The sequence below is a fragment of the Magallana gigas genome, chromosome 2 (genome assembly GCF_963853765.1).
Source record: "Magallana gigas chromosome 2, xbMagGiga1.1, whole genome shotgun sequence".
In the NCBI taxonomy this organism is placed as follows: Eukaryota; Metazoa; Mollusca; class Bivalvia; order Ostreida; family Ostreidae; genus Magallana; species Magallana gigas.
Genome location: NC_088854.1, coordinates 46,737,143 through 46,757,260, shown reverse-complemented (window position 1 = coordinate 46,757,260; position 20,118 = coordinate 46,737,143). Strand labels below are relative to the sequence as shown.

Sequence of the window (20,118 nt, the reverse complement as noted above, 5' to 3'; positions counted from 1 at the left end):
AATGAAGACTTTATATAAAGATATAAATTGACAGAAAAGCTATTATATTGACCATTTAATAGGAGAGAATAAACTGATTTTAATGATTTTTATTCACAAAAATCAATGTATAGAATGGGCGCTTTAAAAAGCTTATAAAAATGTAATTTGATAGGCAAATCATATTTTAAAAACATATTCTGAGACCCAAGTATCATATCATTAGTTCACAAATCCAACATTAATGTTATTGTTTTTAAAATGCTATAACAGACTCATTAATCTGCAGCAATTCTGAATTGCGAAACATGTGATATTTTCCTACGCCAATATAACGCCAAAAATATAGTCAATGTAAGATTCTAAACATTGATTATTTTTTCTATGCCAAGTTGATCGATAATAAAAAAGAAAAAGAAATATATTATTTTAATTTCCTTTCATCTTGATTTAATGAACAATTAATCAAATATACGTTTGACAAGTCGAAAACCAGAAAAGACTCCATCCTTAAGCCAATTTCTATCACATTTCCGTCATAATACAGTCTTGTATATGCTTTAGCCTAGTACGCATACCAAAGGGTTTCACTACATTTACAATAGTCTGTGTTCATGTTAAAAAAAATTCTGATAGTCAACTTCTAGACTGCCCCTTCAGAAGGTGGGCGTATATATAACCAAGGTAATTTCTTCAACAAAAGTGTTCTGTTGACATATTCGTATCATCAGTGCAAAATATTGATTTTTTTCCCTTTCATTTCATGTATTAGAGAAAGAACTAAAAAAAAAACAAGCATAGATTTTTCTCCTTAAGAGACAATACGATCGATTGACTCTTTTCTTCTAAGTTTTCAATAAAACAGTATTTTTTGCAGTTGTAAATTTTGAATGCAACAAAAGAGTTGGAGACAAACATGTAAAAAAGCTTTCGTTCTTATCTTCAAAAAAATCTAACAATAACTTGTCTGCAAACAATAGAAAAGTAAGATTATCTTGTCATACCTTTTCATGTGTAACATTACTGCAATTGAAAATTGGTTGTTAGGTATTTTCTATTTCTGTTGTACATGCATATTTTACAATTATTAATTTCATTGGATTTACCTACTAAAAGAACTGTTTTATTTATAATTTTTCAAAGCTTGTAAATGAATTCTGCAATACATTTATCTTTGATATTTTAAACAAAAATATACCGATTCTAATGTTTTTATTTAAGAAATTATGTATCATTTTTGGATGTATATCGGGATGTAGATACGGGTTGGTCACGTGATCAAATCCTATAAAGCCCTTCACACTTAAATCTGTAAATTTCACACTTTAAAGTGTAAAATTCACACTTTAAAGTGTAGAAGGGCTTTATAGAAGATTTGATCACGTACCAACCCGTATTTATATCCCGATATCCATTCAAATATGATACCTTATTTCCTATATTTACATTTGTTGCAAATTATGACAATAACAATGCTCCTTACTTTCTTTTTTGTGATGACCTAGAAAGCCGCTCCGATTAAGATGACGTAACAAAAAATAGTGCAACAATGTTGCAGGTATTTGATTATCATGATAAATAAATACGACACTACTTTTGACAAGACAACACTTTTTTATTATAATAAAGTAAATTAGAAAAGAAAATTCACTTGTACTATTGAAAAAAACCGATTGAAGCTTGGCGGATTGATTCCACTTCTGTTGAAGTCGCAGAGTGGTTGTAAATTTGAAAACAAAGCGATCGAAAGTTGAGTTAGAGTCTGCTTAGGTATTGTCAGAGGAAACTCTATCGCAGAATCAGATTCAAGAGCACAATGATTTTTCACCGACATTATAGAGGAAAGCAATTTTAACTTTGAAGTTCTTTTCACGGAACAAAATGGACAGAAAAGCACAAGGAGTTAAATTTGTCCGTAATCCCTGAATTGACTTAACACGAAAGGTCTGTAATATTGCTTTTGCGATTTTGATCGAGGCTTGTAATAAAGTCAGAAATGAATTTCAACTAAATTAACTCCTTTGACAAATTGCGATTGTAATTTTCAAGAACGTCTCGTCTCGTCTCAGAATACACATTATTCTGTTAGTAACAGGCCTAACGTGTTATCTAACATGAATCATTTATCCCCCACAATTAATGTTTTATTTTTAAGAAAATGAATGAATAAAACTTCGTATAACAAAATACAGATATGTTTATTTTTTTATGCCTAAATTATGTTTTCATTACGATATCTAATAGGTGTGTTTCAGCACAAGTCGGTTTGTTTGAGCACACAGAAAAAGTAGTGACCTATAGATTATTCATGCGCTACATTGATGTTCTGCAGGAATTGCGCAAGCAATGATATATAAGGGAAAACATTTGCAAGTGTAAATATCTTGATTTAAAAATCCCATCCAAACTTTCCTTGTGAAACGGGCGTATGAAAATTGAGTTTAACAAGCTTTGAGTAAAATTATTTTGTTTTAATAAAAACCCCTCAAAGTCGAATGTAAAAATTGCTTTTTTTATCATTTTATATTCGTAGAACCAAATGCTTCTTTGCTAAATATAAATAACTATTATGTGGAAGCATTAAATTTTAAGTTTTCATTTTCTTCCATATTTACAATATTCCGCTTTTCCCCAGTTATGAAAGCATAACATTTTTCTTTTTAAAGTAAAAGAAGTTTTTGAACAATTTTTTTTGCAGTAAAATGATTTGGTATTGTTCAACGTAACCCGTCCTTCGTTTGGTTAAAATCGTCGCATAAATCAAGGCAGGTAAAACTTGTTAATGAAATTCTGGAAATAAAATAAGCTAGATAAATATCTATTGATGTTTCTGTTGCGACCTTTAAAAATTAATATTTGTTTTCAACGATTCACAGATGCTCTCTGTAAAGTTATGACAATATAATTTGCTCTGAGTAGGCCAGAAACCCACGTTGCTTTCATTGTCCCCGCTCTCACTAAAAATAAGTTGTTAATGTGGGCTGTCCGAATGCCGTCATTCTAACTGTGTGTAGGATATTCGTTTCCATGCAATGTCTTTAAAATGCCTGTGAACTTTTTCAATGAACATTTATATCAAATTATTCAAAAACTATTCAAATGCCTCTAATTCAATAGTAGGTTATGATTGACTTTTGGGTGTGAAAAATAACCCAAAACGAATTTCTACAGCACACAATAGACGGGTTTTCCATTATCATCTTTGGAAGTTTTTATATTTTCAGTAAACGTTATCCTTGAAAATCGTTTAGTAAACCTTTACTGTTTTAATGATCATATTTCAATGTTTTTCTATCAAACGCGCACAGCTAATTTGCTAAAGTCAATTATGCTCTTATTGCAATTAGAATTGAATTTTTAATAGGAATAAATCTACGGTATTCGGTATTCTGAACTTCCCGGAGTAGATTCAGTAGATTCTAAAACCCATGACTGTTTCAATGCTATAATGTAACAATTGGCAATGTACCAAACGTTTAAAAATACTGCATGCAATGCAATGTGCCAAAACTCAAACAAATCCTTTCCGGTAAGGTAAGGTAAGGTAATGCAAAATCCCTTTTTGAGTTTGATGGGAATTCTACAAAAATCTATGAGGTCTTCAATTTGTTCCGAAACGAATTTGCCTATACAATATCGGAGCGTCAGAGATGACCAGTAGAGTCACTAAAACAATAATCACTCCGTATCCGCAGATATTTCCAATTCCAACCGAAGAAGGCCTTGAATCCGGAACACTAATTTTCTTTCGTAGGTATGCATTGGTTGAATTTTTTTCCACCTTTAATATTTTTCTCAGTTCCTGAATTCTTTGGTAAAGTTCTTCGGAGGAGTTATAGAAACGTTGATTTTGCATAGAGCAAGGACACATACATCCTGTCAAAAGCAAGATAACGCAATAAATGGTTAAAGATAATAAGTACATGTATGCGAAATTATGACGTATGATTTAATCAGTTTGGTCAGTATTTTCTACCATTAAGGAGCATTTATTAATATCAAGCATTTATAAAATGAATAATGATCTAGACTAAGTCGAGTAAATATATCAATTCTTTTAGATACACGTTCAATTTATTTAACACGATTATAACAAAATCGAAATAGAGAATGAAAAGGGTTGAAGGTAGCTGCAGAATTGAGCTCCACCGTTTATTCGGGTGAACGGACTTAAAGTTTTGCTTGAACGCTAATTATTTTAAAAGTAAGAATAGGCATCGGAACTGGGGGGGGGGGGGGGGGGGGCTTTGCAAAGATAGACCTAACCATCAGGCATATAGCATCACGGAGGGGTAAGCCCCCTTTATTTCACAGCAAACATAATTATTCCTAAATTTCCCTTTAAAAAATTAAAATATTAACAATAAATAGTGATAATGAAATAATTAGAGTCTTACGTCATATATGTAGGTACTATAGGCCCCCCCCCCCAAGGTATTACTGCGCAGCGCATAAAACAATATATTTTAATCACGTAGCGTAGTCAAACACGCCCATTAAAAACCACTTTCCTATTAAAAATTTATTAGACCATACAACGATAAAACCAAAGACACTGTACACAGTACATATATTTATGAACAAGATATGATTTATCATTGTTAACTGTGTTCCTGATGAGAATAAGAGACTTACGTTCACAAACTGGGGGTATCCCCGACCAAGTTCTTCCCGTCAAGCACGTGCGCTGTAGGTTTCCCTGGACTAGATAATAGTCATGCTCACACTCATATGTTGTAGTTCCATTGTATATTGTGTTGTTAATGATTACTTTTGTGTTTTCGTACACTTCCAGATTGCAGGTGATTTCTAAAATTATAAAAAGACAGATAATTGTGAAATTCATGACCCCTATGTGAGGGGTTCAGGCCTACGATGGGGTATTTACCAAAATTTTGAAATTCATGGCCTTTTGGGTCAGATGTTCTGGCCCTAGAGCAGAGCCAATATAGTCATATATTATAAACATATTAAATCTAATTGCACACACAAGTACTCTGATGTTGACATTAAAAAGATGCTTGAGTTTCTGATAGATTCCATCTATGTAATTTTTGGAAACCAAGTCTTCCAACGGTCAGGAATTGGGTACCAATTGTGGCCCATTGTTAGCAGATCCACTTTTGTATTCTTATGAAGCAGAAGTTATTCAAAAACTTGTACGTGAAAAAAATAAATCACTCGCTGTGGCCTTCAAATCAACATTCATGTATATCGATGACGTATTATAAATTAACAATTGTTATTTTCATACTAAGTCTTACGTCGACTCGATATATCCCAGTGAACTTGAAATAAAAGATACCATAGAGTCTGCGTCATCTGTTTCATATTTGGATATTTTACTGGACATAGACATTGATGGTAACCTAACAACAAAACTTTATGATAAACGCGATGCCTTCAATTTTTCTATAGTCAACTTATGTAGCAATATACCTTCATCACCTGCATATGGTGTTTTTGTCTCTCAGTTGATTCGATACGCAAGCGCATGCTCTTCGTATGAACAGTTTCTAAGAAGAAGCAAGGTACTGACAATTAAACAAGTTGATAAGACAGGACTATCAACAGTCTCGTTTGAAGCCATCTTTTCGTAAGTTGTATGGTCGATACAACGACCTGTCAACAAAAACAATCTTCCACTGGGTCGCATGCTGACTGACGTTTTTCATACTAATTGTTAGACCATAATTTATCACCTAATTGTCTACGGACTTTTCCGATTTTTTTCCCGATTACGACAAAGAGCATACACGGCGGTTGTGACCGGTCAACAGCTAGAGGATGCTCACTCCTCCTAGGCACCTGATCCTACCTTTATCTATTTGGAGGTCCGTGTTGCCCTGCTTTGAATTTGTATTTCGTTTCATGGATTTTTGAGATGGTTCACCGTCTGTTATTATCATTTTTTTTATCTTAAAAAATCTGCTTCTTTACTCCCATATATATTTGAGAAAAACCTAAACGTAAGGTTATGATGTCCACGAATCCTTGACGTATATTGTGAAACTAATGGTCTATTAGTCCGGCGTTCAACCCCTGGGGCGGGGCTAATATGACCACTTAAAGAAAATGTATTGATTTAATATTTTTTCTGTACGATCATAATCATGGGAGATAAAGTCGTGTATTGTAATTATGTTTATAATGTCCTGATGTTAAATTATGAAATTCACTGCTCATGCCATGGGGCAGAAGTTGAGGCTCACTACCCTCACTAGTGGGGTGGGGTGGGGAGATAAATATGGACATATATTTAACACGTATTTTAACTTAGTGTAACTGCTGTGTGTCATACATTTACAATTTGAACTTCATCTTGAAAACTATTTGATAAACTGTTATTTGGCAATATTGAACTATATGTATGTTTTATTTAAGGAAATGTACTTTAATATCCTGTACATTGTACACTTGTAGAAATAAGTTGTATGCATTTTGTTTGTCTTATAAACGAAACTGTATATATAATAAAATATTGACCAATGAAGGCCTACAGGTCTCTTATTACCAAACATTTGGCCCCTGGAGCTCAGGTATAGATAATCCAAAATTCCTCCGACTCTAATTGACCCTTCTTTTTTTTTTTTTATAAAGGAATATTTTTCAAGATCAAACAATAAAAGCAGGGTAACATTGTGAGAAGTTTTAGATTAGGTTTAGACTTCAAGATAAAGCTTAAAACGCAAACATGAAACTCTCTGACATCTCAATCTGAGGGATAGGGTTCTAATGTGACCGACAAGGCCTGAGGGCCTTTTGTTGTGTAAAATGATAAAAATCTTAATTGTACTTGAACGCTAGTTAACATACATGTATTTTTAAAGTAATGTAGAATTGGCAATACTACGCATTACATAAAACACTACATTTTTGTCATAAGGTGTTGTTAAACACGCCCATTATAAACCACGTTCCAATTATATTTATGAGACCATCCAACAATAAAACCAGAGACAGTGTACGCAGTACAACGTAATTATTTAAGAACAAGATATGCCTCCTGACCTTATAAAGGTATTTTTCTACTCTTGTTCTTGATGAGAATTAGAGACTTACGTTCACAAACTGGGGGTATCCCCGACCAAGTTCTTCCCGTCAAGCACGTGCGCTGAAGGTTTCCCTGGACTAGATAATAGTCATGCTCACACTCATATGTTGTAGTTCCATTGCATAATGTGTTGTTAATGATGACTCTTGTGTTTTCGTATGCTTCCAGATTGCAAGTGACGTCTATCATTTAAAAAAAGCAAGATAATAATAACCCGCACAAGTAAGTGAAGTTACATTTTACACATTAATTGGTTTCACATGTTGAACCATACATGTATTTTTACATTTTTTAGCATAGAACTAAAAAAAACAAAAACACCAACTGGTTGAATTTTATATCTTTGGACTTCTGACTGTTCCATACGCAGTTTCTCGTTGCAACTGGAAATATTTTCATTTTTTGTTATTATGTATTTATATTAAAATGACAACCCTCAATCACATGCACTTAAAGGTTTTTTTTTACCAAAAGGGGGGGGGGGGGTGGTCGCCTGGTCAGGTAGTGCGTGTTCTTGTTTGTTATTTTTTTAAATCTTCTTTATGTCAATTTTACAATTATCTTTATCACTGTCTCAAAAATGTTTTCAGTATGTAAATCCCAGTAAAAGTGTATATGTACATTCTTTACTAAAAAAAATTCATGTGTTCGTATATACATGTACCGTAGAGTTGTCGATACAGTCTGTTCATGGTTCACAAATTATATAATTATTTGTATTTGTAATTATTAGTACCTATCTATCAGCGGTCTAAAAATGTTTATAATCTAATCACGTGAGAGCACGCATATTCATTTGTAATTTTAAAACAAAATAGTCCAAGGTATCTCTCTTATTCATGATTAACTTGCCCTACACTTTTCGTCATGAGATAATTGGTCAGTACCTCGTTTTGAGCATTATCTGGAAAATTCTTTTCATCAGTACTAAAACGCTCATTCAAGAATCGAATTGCTGCATTCTATTTATTCATTATTTGTCTTAAAATGTTTGTAATACTAAACAGATTTACGGTAAATAACTTTACTTTTTACGTTATTATTCAATATGATCCACTAAAGCCTGTCAAACATCTTAAGCTTACTCTTAGTTTTACAAATTCGGGGTAGTTTTTCGATTATGAAAGTAGGGTTTTAAAAAGTTTTACAACAATTATTGATTAGGTAAATATTTAGCTCATCCAAGCTGGAAGCTTAAGTGAGCTATTCTGATCACATTTTGTCCGTCTGTAAACTTTTTACATTTTGAACTTCTTCTCTAAAACCACTTGGCCAATTTCAACAGGCATTGGCACGATTACTTGAAAATGCAATCGATTAATAATCGATTACATAGTGGAATTTTGTGTAATCGATTATTAATCGATTACACTGATGTTTGTCCTGTAATCGATTACTTTAAAACAAGTAATCGATTAATAATCGATTACTTCCATTATTTTTCACTAAAATGTAAATGATACCTCTTCTGAACATAGTGTATAAACTCTTCAAGTTGATTTGGATTTAGAGTTCTATATGGATTTTCGTTAAGACTGATTTAAAAATTTAAATTTAAAAGTTTGAGACTTTTTCAATCTTATTAAGATCACATTTTATAATTTCTACTGTTTTTTTCAAATTCAAATGTCAAAGTATAATCAATATGGAGAGATCAGTCTGTTAATTAAGTTAACAAGGTTTTTTTTTGTATGGTTTACTAGGTAGAATCTTGACCTTGCACCTTTAGCCATAATAATAAGTCTTTTATTGGTTTCTTGAAAATTAGAATTTGATTGAAATTTTATGATTAAAATATTATTGGTAATATGCAAAAATAATTGAGGTAACCTTGTTTCTTAATTTAGATTAATTGTTTTTAGAGTTTGTAATTGTTCTAATTAAGATTTAAATTCTTATAGGGACTATAGTTTAATTGTTATCCAAACATTAGGATGGTCACACCTCATTAACTGCATTGTGGATTCCTTAACTGACCAGGTCAAACACCATTAGGTACACTTACACACCCCTTTGTTTCTTTCTCTGGCAGTTAACATAGATGTATACCAACTCCCCCCTCTCTGTTTCTCTCTCAATAATGGTCAATCATTTAGCAGTTCTACTGAGAAATCTCTCTTTCTCTCTCTCTCTCTCTCTGTCTCTCTCTTTCTCTCTCTCTCTCTCTCTCTCTCTCTCTCTCTCTCTCTCTCTCTCTCTCTCTCTCTCTCTCTCTCTCTAATGGTGAATCAATACGTAGGTATATAGCTCTAGTAATTTATCTAAGACCCATTAGGTTAAATAATGAAAAAAATTTGCAAGGCGGAGTTAACGCATACTGAACAACTGATTATCTGATTATATACTCACGTTAACCAATATTTATATTTTGAGTGAAAGAGGAAATTCATACTGATTTCATGAACATAATCAATTTTTTTTAAATTATAATATTATAAATAACACTTGTAATAAAAGTAAGTTTTCTATTTATATGTGTATCACAAAATATTCATGTGAGGAATGATCGAAAGTAATCGAAAAATTAATTATAATTACACTGAAATATTTAGCTGTAATCGATTAAATTACGATTACAAGTAATCGAAAATCTCTTCGGTTACAGATTACTGTCGCTTACTTGAAGAAAGTAATAATTACAATCGATTACGATTACCCCATGCCTGAATTTCAACCAAATTTGGCACAAAGCATCCTTATGGGAAGGCAAATGTAAACTGCAGAAAAAAGCCAGTTTGCATTCAAAGCGAAGACAACCTCGAAACTGTAGAAAAGGGGGTGCATTTTTGAAATTCTTCTTCTCAAGAACTACAGAGTCAAAGTCAACGTAATTAAGCATAAGTAATCCTTATGAAAAGGAAAATATAAATTGCAAAAATAATGGGCTATTTCTGTTTCAAATCGGAGCTATTATGAAAATAATAATAAAGGAAATGCGTGTGTGACGGTCACACCTGTTCGAATACCGGCGTCAGATACATGTAGCTCAGTTGGTAGAGCACCTGACTAGAGATTCAGGGGGCCTGGGCCGTCATTATTTCTCCAACCACGTTACATTTGGTGCCGTGACCAACCCCTGGAACTGACAAGTTAACTCCTGCCAGGGGAAAAGCCTGGGGCGATCTTCGAGGACGACGATCATTTAAGGGGGGAGGAATGTGAGGGACAGACCTGTTTGAATACCGGCGGCAGATAGCTCAGTTGGTAGAACACCTGACTAGAGATTCAGGGGGCCTGGGTTGGAATCCCGGTCTGGACCGTCATTATTTCTTTGTGAAGTTAACTGAGCTTAAATATTTCAATGAGTTGACAGTTTTTTTATTTGACGGATGTACATGTATTAGCTTGTTTTAATATTTGTTTCATTTCCATTATTATGCTTTGTAACCTGGAAAACTATCGCCTGTAATGTATTTTGTAATTTTTACGCAGCAAATGAAAGAAAGACTTCGGTAAATCAGACAGTTAACTGTTTAACTGCGCAAAATCTGATGTATTAACTAAATACTCAAATACAATTAATAATATTGGTAATTCGTTGATATTTTGCGTATTGGTTGATTAATGCAATGTGTTTAGTAGAGATGCTCCTCATTTTCTCGAGTTTATTCAGTTTAAACAGAGTTATATATATATATATATAAGTGCATGTTTTTCTGTTTAGTTGTTTACAATTTCTATTTAATAACCAAGATAGAGAGCTTTGCTCACAATTTATGTTTGTACACAATTCTGATGCCGTTTATTTTCGTTTTAAATGTGAATAGGAAATACCAAGTTAAAAATCGTAAGCTGAATGTAATAAACTAATGTGAACAAAATATGACTCAAAACAATCAGAGTTGTGAGCTCTGTATCTTGCTTAAAATTCTACGATTGACTCTGAACTTTTGGCTGATCATTAGGAATGTCTCGCTAAACGTTAAATACTTGAACAAAAAAGGATGATATGCTGTAACTACTTTCTGGGGCCTCCTCTTTATACGATGAATATTATGAAATCTACATCAATTTTGATAGTTTTTCAGACACGAGTGAATAAAAACAACACCGTTAAAACAGTTTCCATAGTTCTGACACATTTCTGTTACGGGGATAAAGACATTATCGCTATTCCTAAGAAAATATTGCAATGGAAAATCAACCTGGTTTTTAGCCATTTAATGTTTTTGAATAAAGAAGAAAATATTGGGTGGGCCTTAATAAAAGAGAGTGATATGCTTGTCAATACATTGATTATAATAGCTTTTTAACATGTCACGTGACAAATTTTTTTCATTCGAGTGTATTCATCAATCAAGTGAGTAAGGTTACAAAAGTCAGACGAGTTTACGCCAAGCAAACAACGGCCGTTTCTAATGGGGAAGACCAATTATATTTTTGAATGATTTTATTTTGAGGAATTAAGCGCATTGAGGTACATTTTTTTTTCTTCACAACTATAGGAATTTTTTAATAAAATACAATAACTATTATAATATAATTATATATTTTTTAAATACAATGACTGGTAAGTAGTTGAGGAAGAAAATGTATCTATATGCTCTCATACATTTTGTTCGCTTTATAAAGTGTGTGTGTGGGGGGGGGGGGGCAGAACTAAAATATAGTGAATTGGAAGTTACCCCTATCCTAAGTGTACCCCCCAAAAAAGTTTAGTTTTATATCTTGCATAGAATTTTCTTATTTTCGGTTTAAATGGTATTCCATAAGGGTACAAAGTCAAAGATTAAGTGTATGCAAAAATAAGAGTAAAATTCGAATACTCTATAATATTTTAGCTCACCTGAGCCATAGGCTCAAGTGAGCTTTTCTGATCACAATTTGTCCGTTGTCTGTCGTTGTCGTCGTCGTTGTAAACTTTTCACATTTTCATCTTCTTCTCAAGAACCGCTGGGCAGATTTCAACCCAATTTGGCACAAAGCACCACTAGGTGAAGGGGATTCAAGTTTCTTCAAATGACGGGTCACGCCCACTTTAAAGGAGATAATTGAGAATTATTGAAAATTTGTTGGTATTTTTCAAAAATCTTCTTCTCAAAAACTATTCGGCCAGAAAAGCTTAAACTTGTGTGGAGGCATCGTCAGGTAGTGTAGATTCAAGTTTGTTCAATTCATGGTCCCCGGGGGTAGGGAGGGGCCACAATGGGGGATCAAATTTTTAAATAGGAATATATAGAGAAAATCTTTAAAAATCTTCTTCTTAAAAACTATCAAGCCAGAAAAGCTCAAATTAAAATGGGAGCATCCTCAGATAATGTAGATTCAAGTTTGTTCAAATCATGGTCCCCGGGTGTAGGGTGGGCCAAAATTGGGGGATCAAGTTTTACATAGGAAAATATAAAGAAAATTTTTAAAAATCTTCTTCTCAAATACTATTAGGCCAGAAAAGCTCAAATTAAAGTGGAAGCATCCTCAGGTAGTGGAGATTTAAATTTGTTCAAATCCTAGTCTCTGGTGGTATGGTGGGGCCACAATGGGGGAATGGATTTTTACATAGGAATTAAAGAGAAAATCTTTAAAAATCTTCTTCTCAAAAACTATTAGGCCAGGAAAGCTCAAATTTGAGTGGACGCATCCTCAGGTAGTGTAGATTCAAGTTTGTTCAAATCATGGTCCCTGTGGGTATGGTGGGGCCAAAATAGGGGGATCAAGTTTTACATATGAATATATAGAGAAAATCTTTAAAAATCTTCTTCTCAAAAACTATTGAGCCAGAATAGCTCAAATTAAAATAGAAGCATCCTCAGGTAGTGTAGATTCAAGTTTGGTCCCCGAGGTAGGGTGGGGCCACAATAGGGGGATCATGTTTTACATAGGAATATATAGAGAAAATCTTTAAAAATCTTCTTCTCAAAAACTATTAGGCCAAGAAAGCTCAAATTGGCGTGTAACCATCCTTAGATAATGTAGATTCAAGTTTGCTCAAATCATGGTCCCAGAGGGTAGGGCAGGGCCACAATGGGGGATAACTTTTTATATATAGAGAAAATCTTTAAAAATCTTCTTCTCAAAACTTATAGGCCAGGAAAGCCCAAATTTGAGTGGAAGCATCCCCAGATCGTATAGATTCAAGTTTGTTTAAATAATAGTCCAGGGGTAGGGTGAGGCCACAATGGGGGATGAATTTTTACATAGATATATAGAGAAAATCTTTAAAAATCTTCTTTTTAAAGACTATTTGGCCAGAAAAGCTTAAAGTTGTGTATAGGCATCCTCGGGTAGTGTAAATTCAAGTTTGCAAAATCACAGTCCCTAGTGGTAGGGCGGGGCCGTGATGACAGTTTGAATTTTTACATAGGAATATATAGAGAAAATCTTTAAAAATAGTTTTCGGTCCAAAACTCAGTACTTAGTGTAAAAGCACAGGTTATGCAGATTTAAGTTTGATGAAACCATGATTCCCTAGATAAAAGTTGGGCCACGAAATAGGGGGGGGGGGGTACATAGGAATAGAGAAAAATCTTCTTACAGGTACAACAAAAGGGGCTTGGTATTTGCCCAAAAAAAAGAGGTGGATAAAAATTGGCAGATTTTCAAATTTTTTTAGCAAGATTTACTGTTAGATATTTTGATACTGTAATGCTTATTTGATCAGAATTAAGGCAATTGTTGCTCAGGTGAGCGATGTGGCCCCTGGGCCTCTTGTTTGTTATTCTACCTAGGGACCGTATGGCACAATATCCCTTGAACACTCATATAAAGTCATTGTTACTCAGGTGCACGATGTGGCCGCATGGGCCTCTTGTTTGTTAAAGACATCATTTCACATGTGTTGAAATATCAAAGGTGTAAGCTTGACAAAAACTTAATAGATCATTTGCATATGTTGATGACCTTTTGGTTGCCCCTACTCGGAATCAAGTTCGGTCCTTATGATTGGTTGATGATGGCTGGTGCCAATGATACCAAGTCTACTCGTGAAAGAAAACCGTTCAAAAATCTTCTTTTCAAGAACTACGATAATTTGTGATATTACTATGCAAACATCCTAATAAGGTGTACTTCTAAATTGTTAAAATCGTGATACCCGGACAATACTTGGGCCCAAATGGGGGTTCGAAATTTAACATAGAAATATATAGGGCAAATTTGAAATATCTACAACAATTGCCAGTTTTTACCGGTATAAAAGCACAAAAGGACTAATTTACAGACCGAAAGTGTAGGCCGAGTACATAATGCATTGGGCAGATACTTTGGTTTAAAATAAACCGTAACGAGAAAATATACATTCGCTAGCCGTTAGATCATACCTATACATTTTAGACCACTGACAGATTGGTACCAAACATAGATTAGTTTGTGAACCATGAAGAGATGTGCCGACAACTCTTCAGTTTGACTTGTATGAAATCTTCCTGAATAAATGATGTACGCATAAAACGAGGACGTTGCATCCGGAAGGGAAGGGGGGGGGGGGGGTGGTGTGACAGAATCTTATACGAAACTTATTGTTACAAAATTACGGTGACATATGAAATGAACTAAATTTAAAAAGAGCTTCAAAGCACTACACCAACCGTACCCCGTTTTGAAATAAATATTCTTATGCATATTCATGTATACATGCGATTAAATTAAAGAAAATATTTCCTGTTACAACAAGAAACTACATATGGAACAAACAGTTACTGTATTTTTTCAGTCAGCTGCAACAAAAAGAATTTAGCAGTATAATCAATTTTAGTTTGGATTTCTATCCATGCCCGCTCCTTTTTATATCCAGCTCTTTTTATTTCAGTTGCAAAAAATATAAGGAAAAAAATATGAAAAAATTCAGACCCAGTATATACATTAAAAAATATGAAAAAATACAAAGCCCATTAAAGTATTATTCCTCGCGCTTGTATGGTCTATAATCAAGTTTTCATAAAATAAAATTGATGAACTAATATTGTGTTTAAGTCAAAATTATACATTTTCACGAGTCAACCCACATAACGTTTACTTTTTACCTACAATTATCTACATAAATAACTTTAGGCGTTATCCTAAAAGAATAACAACACTTTTTATTTACCATTAATAAATTTCCAGTTTCCAGTTGAGCCGAATCCGGTCATCACAGCTAGAAAGTTGACTGGATAAGGATCGGTGTGGGTAAAATCAATCAACTTAGTTTGGTTTACGGTTTCCGACCTTCCCAAGGAAATAACTCCATTTGCCCATGATACCCAAAAATGTATGTATGTATTGCTGTTAACAACTGGTCCATCGTAAGTTGCTTTACACTGTTGTTGCATTTCTAACCTGATACAGGATCCTTTATTTCCCCAGCCCCCGATGACAATTTCGTAAAGGGGACCGGCTGTGTTGTCTGTACTCATTAAGGCCACATGAGCATCATGCTGGGCTGAAACTTGGAACGAAAACGCTGACCTATTTGCAGCGGTGATGCAGTATGGACTCAACTCTACGTATTGTTTATCGTCAGCAGTGAAAAGTTCAATGTCTGTAGCTACAAGTAATATAAGAGAATCAAGATTATTACTCGCAAGATAACAACATTTAAGACTCAACTTTAGACTCGGTAATAATCTTAAAATAGTTCTAAACAAATAAATAGGTCTTTTTTAAATTACATATCGGAAAATAATTTGACAATAATATGAATTACCTCTCAATAGAGGAATGAAAATCAAAAGTAGTATTTGTTCCATTTTCCTCAAACGACGAGACTACCAATCTGTGAATCAAATGAAAGTAATTTTTATTATCATGCATTAAAATCCCACCAACACAGTATTAACCAAATTGGTGTGTATCATCTTAAAGAGAAGGGACACGACAATACTACAACATATACAGTAATATAGCTTTGTAAGTATCCTGATACAGTGTTGGTTCAAACTGCATGTGTCCTCCTGACCAATACAAACTGTATAATAAATGTGTAGATAATCGTGATCCACAACCTAATACTGGGGCCTCTGGAGAGGTAAAAAAATTAGCATAAAATGTAGAATCCTTCCTTATGTTACAGTACCCGACTGCATACCTGAAACTCGTAACCGACGTGTAGTATTTCTTTCGTTGTCTTAGATTCTGTGCATTTGTTTCATGTATTAAGTGCATTTTCTGTTTACATATAATGCATTAACATGGTATTCTAGCTTGGAAAAAGTGCGTAATAAACTGGTAACCTCAACGCGACCGAGCAACACGACAATTTAACATGTGAGACCTTTATAGCAAAATACTTTGATCTGTTTAGAGGTCTGCGGCTAAAAAGAGAAGTCACAATGCCTTATACAAGTAGGGTTCAGCTTTAGCACCACCAAAACACTTATAAGAAACGACAATTAATATTATCACTGGTAAATGGCAAAATTACGTGTGTTCTTTTGATTGATATAGTAAAGCCTTTAACACGAAGTATTGTCAAAGCTGACATGAATTCATAAATACGTAGTATTTCCTTTTAATCCCCGACTTTTGTTTTTGGATCGTTTAAGTAATCTCTATCATTTCTAAAACATAATTTCGTCGCTCAAAGAAGACTATATGTTCTCAATTATTTTATCGCTTATTTACTATTACATGTATAAGGTTACATGTAGTGCGGTCGGAGGTCTACACTATGATTTAGACGTTATGCGCGTGTTCGAACTGCATGCGTAGTAAGGCAGCAATAACTGTGCAAGATGATGCAGATACCTGGAAAATTCTTTTAAATAATATACCCTCTTTTCTTTTTGTTGTTGCTTCTTTCAATTTCCTTTTTTTCAAATATAAATGCTTCAAAGTGAAGTTTACATATTTATAAGTCCGCGCAACCTGAATGCCTCGATAGGCAAACGAGCAACTGTAATATTCTCGAACGGTATTATCCTAAAGCAGTTGAAGAGCGATCGAATTTATTATGGCGACCGTATACTTCAAAATTAATGTCGGCTTTAAACATATTATATTGATTTCACTCTTTCATTGTTCTGTTTGATCATGCGTCAATTATGGTTCGGATAGAAATAAAACTTGTTTTAAAAGTTACGGGTTTACCTTTTTTAATAATAAATTTGTTTAAACGGGCATGATCACGATTTTGGTCATATTCTATATTTCTGTTTTTTTAATATTTACAATGCTTAAAGAGGCATGGTCACGATTTTGGTCAAATTCTGTTTTTCTGTTTTTATCATTTACAATGCTTAAGAAATGCATTTCTAATGATCAATTTGAGAGTCAGTCATTAAGTTATTAGCATGATTCAGAGCTCACAATTCTTTTGTTATGTAAACAAGGCTCGTGCCCTATTTTTGTGTACATAGGTTCGATGTACCAGTAAATATCTTTTTCAAGCTGATTTTTCTATCTTTTTATTCATTTTAAGCATACATAAACAGTTCCTTACGTTTAACACATTCATTAAAGGTCTAAAATTGGATTTTTCACATCAACATTTAAAATGTAAACTAAAGCTTTATTTACTTAGTAAAGAGTTGTAAGCTCTGTAACTCGCTTATAACTCAACGAATGACATTCAAATTATGGTTACATATTAAAAAAGCCTAAGGCTTATTAAAGCATTGTTAACATTAAAATCGGAAAAATAGTTTTTGACATGCCCCTTTAAGGAATGCATTTTCAATGATCAAATGAAATTTGAGAGTCAGTCGAAGATTTATAAGCAAGATACAGAGCTCTGACACAATTCTTTGTCGTGTCCTATTTTTGTTTTACATAGGATCAATATACCAGTAAAAATGTTTTTTAAGCCCATTTGTCTATCTTCTTTTTCTTCATTTTTAGCAAAAAATTAACAATTCCTGACGTTAATACATTTATTTCATGTCTAAAACAGGAATTTTCTCTTCAACATTCAAACGTTAAACATTAAAATCGAAAAAATAATTTTTGACCAAAATCGTGACCAGGCCTCTTTAATACATGGATAATAATCCATAGATTGGACAAAATTAACCAAGTATCAATCAACCACACCGTAGTGATAAGAAGTAATGAATTTTTCTTACTTTATGCAAAAATTAAAGAGGTTCAAAGGAATAAATTTATTACTATTATTAATTTGATATTTAGTTTGTGTCAATGTTAATCCTTGAATTTACAGCCAGAAAAGGGAGTGCCAGCACCTAGAGAAACCACTAGTGGCTCGATTGTCAGGTAGAGGATTTAAACTTATCGAAAGCAACGGAAATTGATGCAAACTTTGTGTAATTACTGAGGACATCCGAGAGCATACGACTTAATCACAAAAAATATAACCCAAGTCAATATCTTTCGGATCTAAATGTTTTATGTTACTTAGCTGAGCCGTTTCTGAGAAAGAGCATGCACCTGTACAAAATCGTTTGGAAAAATAAAAAAGTATTAGAGAAACAAACATTGGAGACTCGTTACTGAAGACTTCATTTAAAACAGGTTCTACCTTTAAAGTGAGAAATATAATAATATCAAATCAATGCATACAAAATGTCCCGAATGGTAGTAAAAAAGAAATGTGTACCAAGCTATTAAAGTTAAATTTAAGGTAAGTTTTCAAAAAGTGGGTTGTTATGGCCTACCTTTCATTTTGGCTGTTAAGTTCCCATCTGGAGATCTACAGGTACAGTGTATTTATATCAAAATGAATTTTTCATTGAAAATTATTTGCTTCAGGTATAGGAGAAACACATCAGGGATAAGGTGTTTCAAATATCAATATTCTCAACTATGCATCTAACACGCATCCCACAAACTATTGAGTTTAGAAATACTGGTATACGTATTTAAACCAATAATTGAAATCGTGACGTTTAATTTCTAAAACTAAGGTAAATTATAAGCAATGTTTTCCACTTGTAAATCAAGCAGGGCTTTAAATATGATTGGAATAGATCGATTTTTGCGTGTCACTTCCATCCGATTTAAATGTTTAACAACCATAATTATTTCAGTTGAACATATCAAATGGGCACTTAGTTTGTCCAGTTTTGTCATAATTTTTTCCGAATTCTGAGATATCTATAGTCTATAGTCCAAGATGTTTATGCTGCAACCTTAGACTTTTTTATAATAAAAAACCCACATGTATTCATGTGAAAGATGTACATTTAAACTCGATGAAATAGAAATTTTTCAAGATATCTTCACCGACACATTATCGTTTTTCACTCGGGAAAATTCACAGAAACGACAAGACAGAGGGGGCGTTTCAAAGGGGAATTTTTCGGATTTATTTTCATAATACACGTATTGAATTAACATCGTTTGAACCCACAGGTACATGTAGAGCAATTTTAGAAAATGTGCGTCAAAAATATCTTGGGACATACTATAGCAATACTTTTAATACGTGACACAGAAATATATCAGTAGAAATATGTGACATTTTTATCCAAGAGTATTAGATCCGAAATATTTATTTAAAGTACACTAAACAGTTTAAGATACACCTTTACTCGCTTCAAGAACACTAATCACCTCTATAATAAATAAATAGCTTCATTTATGACCGTGTCCTAAAATATCGAATATTGTTCATTCCGTCCATTCTATTTTCCAAATTTGTGACTGTGTAGCGTAGATTAGGGATTTCTGACATGAGATGTTCATTTATGCAGTTTTTGATTGCAGAATTACCTAGAAGTAAATCCATGTACTTCCTGGTACCTTCCTCACCCCTTGTAAGTTCATCTAGAAGAGCACTCAGTTGCGACAATCTTTGATTAGTGATATTTCAGGGATGCTTTAGAGTCATTTCCTTCCCGGATCCTTTTAAGGCTAGGTTGACTAGATGAACCAACAATGTTGGGAGAGCCTTTACTGCTAGGCCCTTCGCCATTAACAACGTCAGAGTAATGACTTTTACTTGAGACAGATGGCCTTGTTTCAGAGTTAGAACTGCAAGTAGTTACAAGAGTTAATTATCAGAGATTATTCCAGATTTACAGGAGGGATGGAACTATCTACTGATATATTAGTAATCAATAAATTTGATAAATGTGTTCACTATCACAGTCTTGGTTTTCTTTGCATAGGTATTTTTTATATACTGAGTATTTACTTGGTTCATGTTTAGACTCATGTATACCTGTCACACTTAGCAGATGTCAATGACAGACATTGTACATGTATCTTCCCTT

At 33.4% G+C, this 20,118-nt stretch overlaps 1 protein-coding gene across 1 annotated transcript; it reads right to left on the bottom strand.

Moving 5' to 3' along the window:
- Positions 1-1,463: 1,463 nt before the first annotated feature.
- On the bottom strand, positions 1,464-18,748 carry LOC105330924 (uncharacterized). The gene is made up of 6 exons (XM_034444916.2): positions 18,559-18,748; positions 15,654-15,722; positions 15,057-15,494; positions 7,042-7,215; positions 4,615-4,788; positions 1,464-3,855 (listed from the first exon to the last, which is right to left on the bottom strand). The coding sequence occupies exons 2-6, from the start codon at positions 15,694-15,696 to the stop codon at positions 3,581-3,583; spliced, it is 1,104 nt and encodes a 367-aa protein (XP_034300807.2). The 5' UTR covers positions 15,697-15,722; positions 18,559-18,748; the 3' UTR covers positions 1,464-3,580.
- Positions 18,749-20,118: the final 1,370 nt, after the last annotated feature.

What these genes read in the sequence shown, in the direction of transcription:
- LOC105330924 (XM_034444916.2), bottom strand. Translation starts at nt 15,696, where the DNA reads ATGGAACAAATACTACTTTTGATTTTCATTCCTCTATTGAGAG. An exon ending in TTTCATTCCTCTATTGAGAG is followed by an intron (nt 15,495 to 15,653) that starts GTAATTCATATT and finishes TATTACTTGTAG; the next exon opens with CTACAGACATTGAACTTTTC. An exon ending in AAACTGGAAATTTATTAATG is followed by an intron (nt 7,216 to 15,056) that starts GTAAATAAAAAG and finishes TTTAAATGATAG; the next exon opens with ACGTCACTTGCAATCTGGAA.